The following is an 18070-nucleotide window of genomic DNA, read 5'->3' on the forward strand; positions in this document are numbered from 1 at the left end:
GCCCATGATCTTTAATGTTTTATGGGGTAGAGGGAAGCGTACCTGGATTCAATAACATACCAGTCACCCTGACTACACAAAACACTTAAAGGGACACTCCAGGCGCCCAGACCACTTCTGCTCATTTTTTTTATAAACTGCAATAATTACCTTGCAGGGTTAAGTCATCCCCTAGTGGCTGACTACTAGACAGCCACTAGAGGGAACTTCTGTGTCCCTAGCACAGATTATCTGTGCTAGAGCGTCGCTGGACATCCTCATGCTGTGTGAGGACCTCCAGCGTCGCTCTATTTCCAATAGGGAAGCATTGAAATTCATTTTCAATGCTTTCCTATGGGGTGCGTTAAGGCGCATCATTGCTGCGCATGCGCATTGGGACTCCTCAGCCGGTGGGCGGGATCAGTCTCGCCCACCGGAGGAAGTAGGAGGAGCGGTGGGGGAGGAGCAGGCAGCGACGTGGGACATGTCGCTGCCTGAGGTAAGTGACTGAAGGGGTTTTTACCCCTTCAGTAACCGGGGATTGGGGGGTGGGTGGGATAGGGACCCTCCAGTGCCAGGAAAACTGATTGTTTTCCGGGCACTGGAGTTTCCCTTTAATGAGATCTATGGAAGTTGTATCTGCCTCCAGTAAGATGCAGGAGCAGTTTGATATAAAATCTGACTAGTCGGAGTCTTTACATCCCAGCCAGCACACAACATGGCACATTACATTGAGTTAAAGGGACACTCCAGGCACCAAAACAACTATATAAATTACGTTATGGTGCCAGGAAACCTCCAGATGTACTCTTACCAGTGCCAGTGATCTCCGCTCCCTACCCAGCTTCTGAATTTTCAGATTAAGGAAAAGCAAAATGCTGCCACTAATTGGAGAGGAGTCTGCTAATAGGCTCAGCCAGCGACACAAAACTTGATTTACATTATTCTTTTGTATACATATTTTAGAAAATATAAAAACCTGATTTTATCATTTCTTTTTATCTTAACTTTACACAAAATCCATAAAACATCTTCAACACATTGAACAAAAACCATGAGGTCTCTTAACAGTTTATTAGAAATAACGTAGACAAAAAAAAATTATAATCCCACAACTTTCAAAAGTTCTCATCCCCCAAAAAAACAAAAACAAAAAACCACAAAACAGAATAGTGTATTAACATTGTTACTCTTTCCATTTTTAATATATACTGACAGTGCAAATACAATTTGGTCTAAATGTACAGACTGATGAGAGGACAATGTACAGGTGGCCATACACTGCAAAAAGGTAGAGATCCCAAAGGGTCAAACTAGAACAAGTGTTTAGGTATTTTCATTGGGCGGCTTGAGAAGTTTCATAGAAAAACACAACCAATAAGTCTGCAATGTGCATAATAAATTAAATCTGCACAAAATGTAAATTTCTGCTCTTAACACAAGATGTAAACAGATTGAACCTCAAAGTGACACTCCCAGCCCCATCCTGTTAATGATGAAGGATTCCTTGCACTCAAAACCCACTCTATCAGCCATGATGGTTTCACTTCCTCAGTTTGAAAATATGTGTACTAGTAACTAAGGATTCAGTCATTCTGCATCACTGTTAATTTTACCAGCACCATAACCGGTGTAAACTAGGTAGCATTGAGAAGGCTAAAACGTATCTGAGCTGGCCAATTCCGGCTAACCTATACAAGTAACAAGGGCACAACACTGCCTTGTTATTTTCATAAATGGGTGAACTTTTGAGTTCAGGGAATTCTCAGTTTTTTCCCCAAAAAACACACACACAAAACATAACAACCCACAGCACTCTCCCTTCCAAGCATATAGAGGCTACACCCATAGCTCCAAGTACCATAACCCTACAATAAGCCATAGTAGTTATGGTTCTGGGAGTGTGCCCTTAAGCCAAATTCAGAAGCCATACAGTTTTGAAATCATTAAAGGCAGATTTGAAACCACATAAATTAGGTTTTTAAGATAGGTCGATGATTTTGGTCTGCATCAAAACATTGCTTACATTTAAATAAAACTAAGACTTTTTTTGGTTAATGTATTCTCTTGATATAATGCAGTCAAATCTCTTAAGTAACACTGAGTGTAAAAGTGAATGTTGATGTCACATGGCTAGTAAATGAGGCACTTCATACACAGATAAAGTGCTAGGGCACTTTAAAGAGCAATAAGCCATAACCACCACATTGGAGTAAGTCCAGAGTTTACTCCACTGGAACTATTTTGAGCTGCACGAGTAATAAAAGCACTAGAGCCATTTTAAAATTGTATTTCCTTATCAAGCAGTGGCAGCCAATTAGTATAAATAATTCTGCCCACTCTCTTCTACCTATCATTTACTTGTTTGCATGGGCAGATTTAATGGAGGGATCCCATAAATGTAACTGGATTTCTTTTTTTAGTTGCTATTTGGACTCATTATATTAAACTGTTTCCATACTTAAATTTACCAGGTTAAAGCACAGCAGTGTTTATATTCACTCCCCTATTTTATTGAGGATAGTTACAAAGCCTGCCAGATAAAAGGGTAGGTAGTATTAGTTATACTAATTTCAGGGTTTTATTTTCTGTCCTTTCTTATGTGAAGTAACATAACGTTTACTCTGGTGTGGCTTTAATCAGTGGGGGGTGAAAGGAATGAGGGTGCAAAAATCATTAATACTTGTTCCAAGATTGTATACCTTTAGCATTTAATTCACAAACTAATATAGTACGCTAGGCAGAAAACAAAAACAAAACAAAAAAAAAACTCATCACATACAACCATGAGACATCAGCATTCACAGATGTGAAAAAAAACATGATGTCACAATTAAAAGCGACACTAGATATATACTGATGCTTAACTGTTTCAGAAGGTGTTAATTGCAACAGTATGTCACCTAGAGTGGCAAAATCAAAATACATTACAATAGCAGCATAAAGCTGGAGAGCTGTCACTTGTATAGTCTAGCAGACTTTATAAAATGTAGATCACGTAATAGCAATGTCTACACTGATATAACGTAAACCTATGCTTATGCAGCAGTATTGATATCCGATTGAGTGCTTTTATATCAAGTTAACCATAAACCAATTCCATTAAATTAACTCAACTGTATTTTGCGAAGAAAGCAGGATGTTTGATTCTACAAACTGTTTAATATTACTCATTTAGAAAAATTTAGATTTGCAGTCTGATTCAGGCATTAATGGCTAGTTAATTTATAGTATTACTTCCCTTTCAAGTTTACTAAACATATTAGAAGTACTGCGGTGGGAAATTTGATCAAATGTCCAGTATGAGCAATCTCTACCTTTGGTGAATGCCAATTGGTGAAAATAGACAAAAGACAAAAAAAAAAAAAAAAAAACTGACTGGAAGTATTTCAGTAACTGTATTTACAACTTGGGTATCGGCATTTGTTGCAGAGCAAGAGGAAATATTTTTCTACCCATCCACCCCCCCTCCCTTCCCCAAAAATGGTGTCTGCTTCTTACTCAAGATCAGGCATTTCTGAAAGAAACAAAAAAAGAAAAAAATGGATTCAGGTCAGGTGCATTTCTAAACTGCATTTTATGTGACAGTTAACATGTTGCATTACTTACTTTCATCATCACTGTCAGGTGAGTCCTAAAGTAATTTGAAAAAAAAAAAATATTCAGAAAAACAAGGAAGGACTGTTCTGCAAACATAAGCACGGAACAGACACTGAACCAGTAAGGGGCTTAATTACTCTGCCTCATACAAACTGGACCATAGGATCTCATTGAGAACAAGTAGGAAAGGCGTATTGCTCTCTAAATGCAGAATATATTCTCAGTAAAATACAGCAAAGTAAAATACACAGTACAACAGTAGAACAGAAAACTCTATAACTAAACAGAGACTACTTTAAGTTGATCTTTAGGGTAAGAGGGCTTGGTTTCATTTTTTTTTGAATATGCTATGGATAAGTATGCTTTAGACTGCTTTTCTAAACAGCACACTTTTATACAACATCCCCAATGTACCAGTCCAGACCTATCCAACACTAGAACCCCCCCCCCCCCCCCCCCCAAAAAAGGTAACAGGCAGGAATTTTCTCTGTAAAGGTACAAGTGGTCACAAACTCCTTTATAGCGTTCTATTCTCAGTTGATGCAAGGAACATAAGAGGCAAACTGTTCAACTTACATCATCTGCACCATCTACTTCTGGTAAGTCTACATCTTCATCTCCTCCCATGTTATTCATCATCTACAAGGGAAAAAAATTAATATTAAAGTACAGACAATAAGACATTTAGAAACATGCTGTAAATTAGAACACGGTTTGTAATTTACCTCTGAGAACCGATCAAAATTTGACATATCTTCATCAGAGTCATCCTCCCAATCTTTCCAATTGTTAAAATCCACACTGAGCCAGTTAAGCTGAAAGAAATTTGTATTCAATGCATTAAAAATTACTTTGTTATTTTTGCAGAAAACCATGCTTAACATGCATCTATGCCAAGGTCAGGAACCCCAAGCAACAAAACTATAGTAAAACATTTTACATATGATACACTGAAAATACCTTTGCTTTTTCTTTCGTCATCCTTGGCCATGACTGACCAGATTCTGCTTTTCGTAAACAACATAACACAGATCTGTCTGTTCTTTTATGTTTAGACTCCTGCGAAGAGAAAGAGCGGTTGACAGCAATTTATAAAGTTATGTTTTATTTAAATAAGGATGATGCATTTAAAAACAAAATGCAAACCCCCAAGTTAAAGCACCATAAAAGTTTCCCTTAATGCACCGCTTGATGGGTTTGCCTGAGGAACCCACCCTCTGCTGATAGTGGTTTTTTTTTTGTTTGTTTTTTTAACAGCTGCAATAGATTTGTACTTTTGTAGCCAGTTCACTAAACTGAGCGGCTCTCAACAGTTTGCAGCATGGCTCTTTCTTCTGGGAGCAAAAGAGGCATAGAGCCTTGGTCTGCAACTCTGCAGGGAGGACATAAAACTTAGTCCAGGCTATGAGTGAGGGACAGTCTGCACAACTTGGACTGGGCACTCTGCTCCCAGGTCAAAATTACAATCCATAGGTTTTCCTGCAGGCTGCACAATTATGGGACAGTCTTGGAGCTGCAGTGATAGAGACATTTCTTCAGTTTTAAACAACTCAAAGAGAGCTGGCTAAGACTGCTCTGTGCAATACCAATCTTCCAATTACGCAAAGGTGTAATGGTGCTTAGTGTGACCCTTTAAGTGCAGCACACACAAAACCTATAGATTTTGATAAAAGCTTACTAAAACCAAAACAGATCAAATACATTAAAATACATTTGTTTTGCATCATAACCCCCCCAACAAAAAAAGACAACAACAACTTGCCAAGCAGTATGTCTAAATAGCAGATTGGATGGATATGGAAAACAAAAACCATCCTCTAAAGAAAGTAGAACCACTTACATTTGGGTCAATGGACCGAAAAAGCTCAACTTCATTTAAATGTTTAAGACTATCTGCTCCTCCAAGACAACTGCAAAATAAGAAAAGGCAAATTGAAATGTACACCAAACGTTTATCTAGACACAAACATCCCACATCAGGCAATCAACGTTTCCTCTTGACTGATATTTAATGAGCCTAACACAAACAAAACAATACATTCAAAGTGTCTGTCACCTCAAATGTACCTTTCTCCTATTGTTTCCTCTTTGAGAATCTGTTATTTTCTTTAATTTTGGATGTATTTCTCTATAAGACATAAAGTAGGGACTAGTTTGTCTTCTGTATTTTTTTCTACATTAATTTACAAACATCTGCGTGAAGTAAATCTGGCGGCCTCATCATTATGGGGCTATACAGAAGTAGCAATGTTATTGATTAGTATTCCTCTTCAACTTAATGTTACGCATAACCCCACTGGGACAAATTACTACAAAGATCTGACAATTTGCTTGGTCATAAGATACTTGACTCATAGCTTTAAGTGTAGTAACCACAATGGAAACCAACGGCTTTTTCTTTCTCAATTCTTTATTTTGTTCATTCCCCCAAGGACACAGACATTTCATGATATTTTCAATAAGACATACATCAATATATCACTATTGGAACCTAAATAAGAACAAAAATAAATAACCGAGCAATTTGCAGATGTTCAAGGTACACTATATTTACCAAAGCAACTTTAGCTTAATGAACTAGTTTCAGTGTATATATCGTGCCCCTGCAATCTTACAGCTGAAATTGCCGCCTTTAGTCAAGGTAAATTACATTGTTTATGCAGCCCTAGTCACACCTCCCTGCAAGTGCCTTCTTAAACACCTGAAAAGTAATCTAATGTTTACACTAACTTTATTGCAAACTGTTTAAATTTAGATTTTTTTCTTCTGCACTTGCTAGACTTTGCAGGAGTCTCCTTTATGTAATTAAAGTACAATTTACAGAGCAGAAGCTAAAAACCTTTAAAGTAAGTTACATGTAATTGAAAATGAAACTTTTTTTTTTTATTCTTTATTTTTGTTCGTGCATAAGGGTAACAGGCGAATTTGTACTGCCACAATAGCTGGTACAGTCAAGTTTGCATACAGTCTTAATGACATGGCATTAATGACATTGCACTTTTTTTTTTTTTTTTTTTTTTTAAGTAGTTATGTAAAGATAATATTGTAAGCTTAGTAGTGATAGCAAATTAAAGACTTAGACATAGAGACAGTTATGTGTCCTATTAACTTTGCACAGTTTTATGGGTTAATACAGGAATGTAGGAGCATGCCAAGTCTATTGAGGCTATGGAGTGTTATGCAGGCTGAACATTATTATACATAGCCCTATAGAGTGTGTAGAGGTTGTGCTTTGTAAAAAGTTTGGCACATGTTTATACTAGTGTTAGTCGATAGGCTTACAAGAGAATTGCAGTGGGTTAGCGTGTGAGTTGCAGAGCATAGCATATGAGCATGGGAGTAACACTATATTTCTCACGGGAACAAGAAAATGTCCTTAGTAGCAGGTAGGGACTTTATGAGGCATAGGGTGAATGACTCATCTGTGTTGTCAAATGTCCCGGTCAGCCAACACCTGCCAGGGGTATGTCACAGCCATATGTTTTGCCGCCTCTTGGGGGAGCAAGTGGACCGAACACTACCGTTCGTTGGGCAGTGAGTTGGCTCCGTGCTGCCTCTAGGTTTCCTGGTGGCTTGGAGTGGTGAGTGTTTGGGAGTCCTGTGTGCCTTTAGACCCGGAGGGTTGCTGTTCTGAGACAGAACCTGCCTGAGTGTGCTAGGCCAGTTCTTAGAGAGGACTTTTTGCGGGTGAGAGGGGTGGTGATGGGGCAGCCCTGGAGATCTTCTCCTTTGAGGCTTTGGGCAACTCACCAGCGGTCTAAGAGTCGGGCGCTGGGGCTTTCGGCGTTTCTTCCGCCTCTCACTCCCTGCTGTCTCGATCTTTCTCGGGTTCCGCACCGGAGCTGCAGGCTGCTGTGTAATGTCCTTTGTGGCTAATGCCGGTGGGACTTGTGTCCGGGTGTCTCTGCGGCTGGTGAGTTTGGCCCAAAAAATAAATTAAAGAAATCGCTGAATAGGCGGTTTAGCCGCTCCAACAGTGGAGGCAATCTGGGCTTGGATGCCGAGATCCACATGGTCTCCGCCATCTCGTGAGTCGGCGGTGCAAGGTGGCTGAGCTTGGTTTCTCCGTCCTGATCCACATGCTCTGGTTGCCGGGATTTCCCTCACTGGGAGGGGGGGTGGGGGGGAGAGTGTTCCGGGGAGACCTCCATTGTTACAGGCTGCAGTCGGCTGAGGGATCGGCCGTCTCCCCCATGCTTCCTGAGTAGGCCTCAGGTCCATCCCCTGGAATCGGTCGCATTTTGTGGTCCCAGGCTTGGTTATGCATTGTCTGGATATTAAGCCCCAGTGTCTGGGGTGTAAAGGCATTGAATTTGCAGGTTTTGCAGTGATTTTGCTCGTTTTTCAGGCTATTTAGACAGGAGCTCTGCTGAGGTGCGACCACTCAGCTTGGCTGTCAAGCTCCGCCCCCGAAAAGGAAACCTTTTTATGCAGTCCGTTTGAGTCACAGCCAGTGAAAATGTGACTAGTGCTGCATGGACAGAAAAAAAGCGATTTACTTCCTAAATGGAAGCGAATTCTGCAGTGAGACTTCAGAAACATGATCTATACACCAAAACTGCTTTATTAAGCTAAGGTGGTTTTGGTGACTATAGTGTCCTTTTAAAACGTGTGCCCAGCTGCTAAGTGGAATGAATTGTAGGGAAAGGGAAAAAGTATGACAATTCACTGCAATCAATGCTGGTTAACAAATCAATGACAAACTGCTGAAATGCATATTTTCTTGCTTAAAGGACCACTTCAGCCCCTAGTTTTAACCCTGCAGCTGAAAACATAGCAGTTTGAAACTGCTATGTTTACACTGCAGGGTTAATCCAGCCACTAAAGGCCGCCTCCCCGATTTACACAGAGTAAATCCCACTTATTTGACAATGGACACCCTTGGAGTCCAGTGTCAAAAAAGATCCCCATAAGAAAGCATTGACTAACGCTTTCCTATGAGTGGGTTTGAATGCGCACTCGCCTCTGGCCGCGCATGCACATTCAGCTGCACTCAGCCGTCACCAGTGCCGATGGAGCCCGGCGCTGGATTAAGGTAAGCAGAGAAATGGTTAATTAACCCTTTATTCAACGCGGAACAGGGCCCTAGTCACCTCAACGATGACTAGGGTTCTACAACGCTAGGAATACATATTTGTATTCCTAACGCTATAGTGTTCCTTTAAACCAGGGGTTCTAAACCCAGTCCTCAGGACCCCCTACCAGTCCAGGATTTGGGGATTACCTGGGTGTGCCTAAGGTGTTTAGAAAAAGAAAAAAACACCATAGAGTCTAAGGTGTTTTTTCCCCCTTTTTCTAAACACCTTAGACACATAAAATTCTACAGTGCTACTACCTGCATTAACATATAGCATCACCTTCAGAGGGTTTAATCCAAAAGAATACAGCACTAGTTATTTGACGACCAAGTTTATTCAAACTTGCTATTTTGGCCCCAGTTTTTCCCATGTGGATTCTACAGTAACCACAACATGCTGTTTAGTGAACACACACATTTAACCCCTTCAGGACCGGACTGTTTTGGCCATGTTGTACATTAAGGACCAGGGCTGTTTTAACATTTTTGTTGTGTTTAGCTGTAATTTTCCTCTCTCATATTTACTGTTTCCATACAAGTTATATAATTTTTTTTTCAGGACAAAAAGGGCTTTATTTACATACCATTATTTGTATCATGTCATAATTTACTTTAAAAAAAAAAAAAAAAAATATGGTGAATTAAAAAAAAAAAAAGATGTTTTTTGACTTTTGCTTGAAAAATCTTTTACTTGCCTAAGAAAACTAATGAAAAAAACTGCTAGATAGATCCAAAGTTTTGTCCTGAGTTTAAAAACACCCAGTGTTGACGTGCTTTTTTTTTTTTTTTGCAAGTTATAGGGCTATAAGTACAAATAGGAAATTGTGGTTTCAAAATACATATTTTTAAAATGTATCAATATTGACATTGAGACTAGGTTTTTTTGCCTTCTTTTGGATCAACAGCAACAACATATGGGAGGAAGGCTGAACTTCATGGACGCAAGTCTCTTTTCAGCTATGTAACGCTGTTATCCGTCATAAATCTCTGAATCACACCGCACGTGTACATTTTTTTTATTTTAAAGTAGACAGCCCAGGGTATTCAATATGGGGTACTATGTCCAGTCTTTTTTTTTAGTAGCTCTTAGTCACCCCATTTGCAATACCTTGGGTTATCTTCTTTTGCAAATGGTATGCCATCATGGGGGTAATTCTCATTCCTGGGCTACCATACCCTCTCAAAAAAGGCAACATAACCAACCTGGCAATGCTCAATGTAAAAATATTTGACCCTGTAACGTTCAAAACCACTATAAAACCTGTACATGGGGGTACTGTTTTACTCAGGAGACTTTGCTGAAACCCTGCCTGGTGTTGGTGCCAGGAGGTTTTGAGTCTGGTCATCTTCGGTTACGTACCATATCTGTCTTAGCTTATTGAGCGTTTTTCCGTTCGTGTATAGTGTCGGATCAATGCGTCTGACCGTTGCTGAGGTCTATTGTCCTGTGGGGAGGGGGTGAGTGATCGGGGCTTGGTTTCGTAGGTCAATCGTGTGTGTGTTTGGGGTTGTACTGTGGTGCGGGGGTGTGGAAAATGTCATAATTTTATCATCATTTTTACGTTTTTTTAATTTACTTATTTGTATTTTATAATATATTATATATATATATATATATATATATATATATATATATATGTGTGTGTGTAATGTAATTATAAGTTTATTTTTATATTAATATATGTATATAAAAATACACTCAATATACATATATATTTTTTCCCCCCTCTTTTTTTTTAGTAACATTTTTCATTTTACACATGACAGCACAGACAGTCCCTCTGCAGGCAGATACTTGGACACCCCTATTGTGGCCATGTGACCGCTCTGTTGAGCGCTCACATAGCCACGGAGTCCTAATTCGCCTAGGGGAGACTGCCTGGGATGTCAGGCAGTCTCCCCACACTGGGAGTGACAGCGATTGGGTAAGTACATAACACCGTTATGATGGTGCCGTCACCGGTCCTCAAGGGGATTTTTCCGATGTCGGTCCTGAACAGTCAACAATCGTGAATGGGTTAAAGGGTTACTCCAGGCAACATGACCACATCAGTGTTTTGAAGTAGTGTTCATGGTGCAAGTGTTTTATTAGGGCAGATACGAAAATATTGAAGCTAACTGGAAGTGGTAGGTTTCATTAGCACGTCTGGAACAAGAGCATGAAGTTTTTCTTTCAGGCTCTGCTTCTGATGAAACCGAGGTAAGTGGCAAACCATGGTAAAAAAGGTCTGCCCCCTTAGCAGGAAACGGCACAAGGGTTCTGTTCCTATAAGAACCACCACAGCGACTTATTTAACCCCTTAAGGACAAATGACATGTGTGACATGTCATGATTCCCTTTTATTCTAGAAGTTTGGTCCTTAAGGGGTTAAAGAGACACTGTAGGCACCGAATACGCTTCATCTCATTGAACAGGTTATATAGAGTCTGTAATCCCCTGGTGCCATAATTTTATTCAGCATTAAACAGTTTTTTTTAGTTTTGATGCTAAAAGAGTCCCCAGCAGTCCATTCCTTCTGTGTTGCCTTGGCTAGGAAGGATGTATTAGCCTGAGAAGCAATGGGTAGCTATAATTGGTTGAGAGTGTCAGCTGACTGCTTTTGGCCTAGCAAAGCTCCAACTAATGGTATAGGGTTTGACTACAAGGAAGAGTAATGTCTGCCTTAGTTACAGCTCCAGATTCTCTAAAATGGTTTAACACAGAGTAAAGGAAGAATGTCTGGGGAATCCAGGCACTATAACCAATTTAAAGATAAAATTGTTATTTTGACTAGTATCCCATTAAATCAGCACTGTCACTTTGCAGGTTTTGTTTATGTAATTATTTTTTGATCCTCCATTTCCTTGTTTTTTATACAATTCACAGCAAAGGTATAGGAACTTGGGAGGAGGGACAAAGAATCCCTGCCAGAAAATCAGGTGCAGTCTTAAATGTATAGCTAAGATTATTATGAAAAGCTGTCCTCAAACATTTGGTGATGGCGACCCACTAAAACAGAACAGTGACCCAATTTCAGATCTGAAGCCAGGGGTTAAAAGCATTGCATTGGCACATTAACTGAAAACTTACCTGAAAGTTAATTTATTTTTTTCAAAGTCTACTTTGACTTCTTTGCTGTCCTCAACACAGAATTCAATAAAGACATACTCCCTCCTGTCGTACCACTTTGCAGATGCTGGCTGCCTGTAAAATATTTCATGAATATTAAACATTTTCTACCACGTGTTTTATAATGGATTGATTACAAAACTCTCTTAGTATTAAAGTGACTTGCTTAACCCCTTAAGGACACATGACATATGTGACATGTCATGATTCCCTTTTATTCCAGAAGTTTGGTCCTTAAGAGGTTAAATTAACTCATATCAAACAACAACAACTGGACTTGCCAACAAATAGAAAGAAAAAGGGTTAAACAAAAACAATAGTTTAATTAGCTCTCATAAGCTAAGCCCTGCAGTGCAGGGCTAGCTAAGCCTGAACCACTGGGCTTAAAGGGATATTATAGTGCTAGGAATACAAACCTGTAATAAACCCTTAATGTACTCTTTGGATGTCAGCTGTAATCTCCATAAGCGTCATGCCTCCCCCGAGAGAAGGGAGCTAATGCACACGCTTTCCTATGGAGACTTGGCTGACGCTGGGTGTCCTCATGCAGAACGTGAGGATATCCGGCGTCAGGCGACCAAAAGTCACCTAGCAAGCAGGAAATGCCTCTAATGGTTGTCTGATTGAGAGCCACCAGAGGTAGTCTAAGTCCTGCAAGCTAATCATTGATGTACATTGTAGGACTAAGTAGAAATGTGACATTGCACTCAGACCACTTCGATGAGCTGAAGTAATATGGGTGCATGTAGTGTCCCTTTAACGCTGAGCAGGAGAGTAGAGAAGAGGAGTGGCACAATTCTTAAAGGGACACAGTAGGCACCTGCACCACTTCAGTTCATTGAAGTGGTTTGGGTGCTGTGTCTTTATTGCACTTAGTGCTGCAATGTAAAATTTGCAGTTCCAGAGAACTACAGTGTTTACACTGCAGCTCTAAGTCTGCTCTCAGTGGCTGTCTACCAGACAGCCACTGGGGGCGCTTCCGGAATCCAAACTGACTTTTTGGTCTGTTATATGAACTTGGACGTCCTCACGCTCTACATTAGGACCTCCAGCGTCAGATTATCCCCATAGGAAAGCATTGAAAAACACTGACAGTGGGGGAGGAACGTGGGTGGAGCCTGACCCAGCGTTGCATTCAGGTAAGTGGCTGAAGGGGGGTGGCCTATTAAACCTATAGTGCCATTAAAACAGGTTTGTTTCCCTGGCACCATAGGATCCCTTTAAACAATTTCATTACTTGCAAGGGTTTGGTGGTTATGGTGCTTGGACTGTTGCTTCAAATGGTCAACCTGGTACGCAACATTAAATACATTTAAAAAAAAAATTATAACGTTGATCCTGTGTGTCACAATATCAATAAAATGCTGACTAAGTTGCCGCTATATAAAATGTTTAAAAAAAAAAAATTAAATAATTTTATATGCAAGAATGGCTTGCTCTAATTATTGACTTCTTACTTGTACCTACTAAACCAAAACAATACAAATGAGGGGTCTCATGCTATGGCTGTGATGGTAATACTTTACACGGGGTGATCAGGGATTTAGAGTAGGAAAATCCTCCATTGTTTCCTGGACAGGTCACTTCCACCATGCTGATGAGCAGTGCACGGCCAGCCCTATCATATATGATATCCTACAGGAGTTAAATAAACCCTCTAATCACTGCCCCACGCTGGGCGTTATCCCATGGATAGCACGGTATCCCGGGCGGCACCTTAATATGCTGACCGCCAGCATGAGGCGGTGACAGCCGGCAGACATTGTGTGCACCCCGGGGGCATTGCACGGGGGGAGAGAGCATGCAGGCCGGCCTCCATGTTAATGAATGGACAGGCGATAATCGGATTAGGATCGGGAGAAGTTTCTGGAGAGAAGGCCGGCAGTTGTGGGCAGAGAGCCGGCTCCACCTCCCAGCCGGGCCTGCACGTGTCTCCCCGCAGCAACCGCCGCCACGAGGGGCTGAGGACCGACCCCCCCCCCAGCATGGCCCGCCCGGGCCGCTCCCATTAACTGCCGGTAACATGGGCGCCCCGTGCCAGCCGGGCCTGGGAGCCTATAGCAGCCGGCAACCCTACCCGCCCCTTCCCCGGTATATTATAAACCGTGCCCGCGGACTGCCGGCGCAGAGACTCGGTACTCACATATTGCTGCGAGGCCTGCCTATAACACACACGCTCTCTCTCTATATATGATATAGCTAGGTGTAGGGCTCCGGGCTGTCCTCGCGAGCTTCCCGCTGTGTCCACCGCGCTCTGCGTGTTACTGCTGGGGCTGCTGCTCCGCCTCGCGCTCTCTCCGGGCCTGCGTGACGTCACCTGGAGGGGGGAGGAGGAGGAGACGGCGCTCATTCTGAGGGGAGGAAGCAGCGCGCGCGCGTAGTCTCGCGGCAACGCGCAGTTTGTCCACGAGCGCCTGATCGGAGGAGGGGGCGGGGTCACTGACCGTCTCGTGCGTTAGTCAATCAGTAACCTGCGGCAGTTGTTAACGTCTCTGGTTTAGAATCTCAGGCAGTGGCGTCCCCAGAATTCATATGTAGGGGGGACACATGGGGGGTGGCCAATTATAATATATATATATATATATATATATATATATATATATATATATTTGCATTGACACTTATATGAACTTTTTAATAAAAAATGTATTGGAATTTTTTTTTTTTTTTTTCATTACCTTCTTCAGCACCCACATTATTGCATAAATTGGACTTGCTCTTGCACCCATACTGCTCAGAGAGGACTTGCACCTGCACACTGCACCATTATTATTTCTGAATAGGAAAACTGTATTTTAAATAGAATTTAAAAGTACACTGTTCCTATCCTGGAAACACATAAAAAAGATATAGGGCTTTATATTGATACCGGAGAAACTGACGGAAGCCAAGCACAGAGAGATGGACACAGGTTTCTTCAGGAAGGAAGAGATTCTTTATTCGGTTCACCGATCGGGACTCAGAGGGACTAACGTCACCAAAATACAACAAGTTCTGAGCCCCAGACATATTAAGCTCCACCCGCACATTCTCATAACCAATCAAAACGAACAAGAACTAACTTCCTGCTTGACCGCATGGCTTGTCCAGCACAATGGAGGAGGGGAATACTACATCCTGTATTCTCGCACATGCTCCGTACACTACTGATCGTATCTTTGCCACGTGCAACCAACCGACAGATACACCAGTATATGCACGTACACATGCCACGTGGTAATCTCGGCCTACTAAATTTATTTTTACCGAGATTCCACCACATTCCCCCCTTTGATGCCTCTGATATTTCACAATTACGGAGGCATCACTTAACCTTGGTTTGCATATACCTCAGGTTACCATGAACCAGACCAGACTTTTCTATGATGTGAATCCCTCAACACTCCTCTTCCTGCATTGGTTCTCCCTGATTTAGAGCCTCATATTTATATATGGCCTTCCTCTCTGCTATATTTTCTATCAGGCTCTGCACAGACCTAACTACTAAAGGAATAAGACATGGCAGGAGTAGGCACAACATTAAAATCAGCATGACTCCGCCTACCAATGCCTTAAGCCCTCCAAACTGCTCATACCAGTTACCAAACCAACTACTTGGATTATACCCTTTCCATACCTGAGTAGGCACATGCGCTAGTTTAACCATATGGCTAGTAAGCTCAGCTATTGCTTGCCCTTCGTCATCTATTTGAAGACAGCAATTGCTCAGGTTAAACTTCCCACATACACCTCCCTCTACTGCCAATAGGTAATCCAAGGCTAATCTATTTTGGTAAACTGCTGTCCTCATCCTGGTATTATGCTTCGCTAGAAGATTGAGCGCTTGTGAGGTCTCATTAGTAATTATCTCAACCACCGCCTGTAACCTTATAATACGGTTGAGCATATATATTGGGGTCCTATACCCGAAAGTACCATCCTCTGCCCAAGTGGCTGGCCCATAATAGTCTATAATACGCTGGGGAGGCCATTCATCATCTTCCCAGGTGCCTATCTCTATGGGTCCCCTTTTCTTCCTATGATTCACATCATACACTTTAACTCCCAAAGTCTCACCTGTTTCAATAGGTAACAAGAAGAAGGATGGTTTGAGCATACCCAACACACATGCCCCTTCCCAGTCCTGTGGCAACTCCGAATAGGCCTTCTTACCACAGATCCAGTACAAATTTGCTGGGGCTTTCCAACTAGATGTGATAGATAGGTCAAACCATACGTCCTTTAAATTGGCATATCTTGCAAACGGGTTGGGTGGTTCTGAGACATTTGAAGCCGACCACCAAGTTGTATTCTTTGTATCATCATCATAAGCTTTTTGCCCTAGACAAGTTAGTTCTCCTACAGAAGTATTAAACATCATTCCTTTCCTTGCTATGCAAACATAACCTATGATGGAGGTTTTTAATCTCCACTCAGATTTACCTCTAACACTCATCTGATAATCGGCTTGTGTAGATATTAATTGTTCAACTGCCTCAGAACCGGACATTACCTCCTTTGCTTCCCAAGGCCATTGGTCTCCCATGTTAGTACCTCCACACACATAGCAGTTGGTTACATTAAGACTACCAGCAATACTCTCAGCTAAATCTATAAACAGGTTTTTAGCGTTATGGGGAATCTTATTATCTACACTCATCTCTTCATAAAAAGAATGGAATACCTGATGAGTTTGGGATGTTACAGTATCGGTCTCTATCCCTATAAACAATATTGTCCCAGGGTCTAAACCCGTCCCATATATTTGAAACCCAAATAAGTTACCATATCTGTCTAGGAATTGGTCAGGATTATTTATAAGAATATGAACTGGGTTGCATTCCATAGACTTACAGTATGGTTTGGTAGGCAACTTAGTAACAATCATATCCTTGTCTGCTGTCTGTCCCCAAGTTGCCCACCCCACACAAGACCAATATGGGCAGAAATTATATTCCCTATCTGGGCATCTTGGACTTACATACTTGTTTTTACTACTGGGACAAATATATTTATCGTTAGACCCATACGTTCTCTCCCACCTAAGATCCCCACATACATTCCACGGCTTTCTACCACTTGATATCGCTTTACATGCATCAAATAGCAGAACACCCGAAGAATGTACGGTTTCTAACTCAGTTTTATTTATTAGGGTCCCCTGAGGATCTCCATTCCTGAGGGTCAACCAAATTGTACAGGGTTGATACTCCGGATTGAAGAACTTAGGTTCTCCTACTCCTAAATGGCATACACTATATTCTATACCTAGGTATCTACACCTAGACACATCACCTTTACACTCATATTGTGAATGCCAAATTAGGGTCTGGGAAATATGATTACCTGTTATAGTAGTCTTAATGCAAACCTCACAGCTAGGAATGTCGGTACCTCTACCTTCCTGAACATAAAAAGACATATAAATAAACAATATCATTAACACTTCTTTCGTCGGTTGCATCCTCAGTCTTCGTCCGTGCAATGGCACCTCAGCTTCCAGGGTGTAAGGGCTGCAGGGAATGGAGTTCTGCTCGTCTTCACAGGGGTCCCTTCGAGACTTTCCTGGCTTTTAATAATACGTTGGTGAGCGGACAGGCGTTAATATGGCCGTCAAAACACTCACTTACCAATCTCTGTAACAACAATAATTGTAATCCACAAGGTTTCCTCGTCACTCCGACTGAGTCGTGCGCTTTAACCGGATCTTGCAGGGATTCTCTGGATCTGGTGTAACTTGTCAAGAATCTACTGCTGCTGGTTTAACCCTGGAGTGATGAATCCACGGAGTCACTTCGGCCACTTTTATTGCTGTAGGGGTAGACAAAAGAACAACATAAGGACCCCTCCACTTAGGCCCTAACGGTATATTATTCCACTCTTTAATCCACACTTGATCTCCTGGATGGTAACTATGAACAGGGGGATAAATATTCACAGGTAATCTATCTTGTACCCATTTCTGTACCTCCTCCATAGTTTTACCCAACTCTACAACCTGCTGCCGGGTAATTCCTTCTCCCAACTGACTCAAATCCCCCCTTAAGTTACCAAGTACGGGAGGTGGACGCCCATACATGATTTCAAAAGGTGAGAGACCCATCCTTCTGGTAGGTGTACTTCGAATACACAACAGAGCTATAGGCAAAAGCACATTCCACTTGAGTTGGGTTTCCTGACACATTTTTGCCAACTGATTCTTAATAGTTCTATTCATTCTTTCTACTTTACCAGAACTCTGAGGTCTATATGCTGTATGAAGTCTCCACTTAATACCAAGCATATGAGTCAGTTGTTGTAGGCACTGGTGAACAAAGGCTGGACCA

At 41.5% G+C, this 18070-nt stretch overlaps 1 protein-coding gene across 1 annotated transcript; it reads right to left on the minus strand.

Annotated features, from left to right (window-relative positions):
- Window positions 1–1156: 1156 nt before the first annotated feature.
- On the minus strand, window positions 1157–14102 carry PTGES3 (prostaglandin E synthase 3). The gene is made up of 8 exons (XM_063427130.1): window positions 13909–14102; window positions 11727–11840; window positions 5420–5489; window positions 4540–4638; window positions 4305–4394; window positions 4156–4218; window positions 3589–3613; window positions 1157–3496 (listed from the first exon to the last, which is right to left on the minus strand). Coding segments are annotated over exons 1-8 (483 nt in total). The 5' UTR covers window positions 13911–14102; the 3' UTR covers window positions 1157–3476.
- Window positions 14103–18070: the final 3968 nt, after the last annotated feature.

Source organism: Pelobates fuscus, chromosome 1 (genome assembly GCF_036172605.1).
Source record: "Pelobates fuscus isolate aPelFus1 chromosome 1, aPelFus1.pri, whole genome shotgun sequence".
Classification (NCBI taxonomy): Eukaryota; Metazoa; Chordata; class Amphibia; order Anura; family Pelobatidae; genus Pelobates; species Pelobates fuscus.

What these genes read in the sequence shown, in the direction of transcription:
- PTGES3 (XM_063427130.1), bottom strand. An exon ending in TTCGGTCCATTGACCCAAAT is followed by an intron (nt 4,639 to 5,419) that starts GTAAGTGGTTCT and finishes TTCTCTTCGCAG; the next exon opens with GAGTCTAAACATAAAAGAAC. An exon ending in ACCTGACAGTGATGATGAAA is followed by an intron (nt 3,497 to 3,588) that starts GTAAGTAATGCA and finishes TGTTTCTTTCAG; the next exon opens with AAATGCCTGATCTTGAGTAA.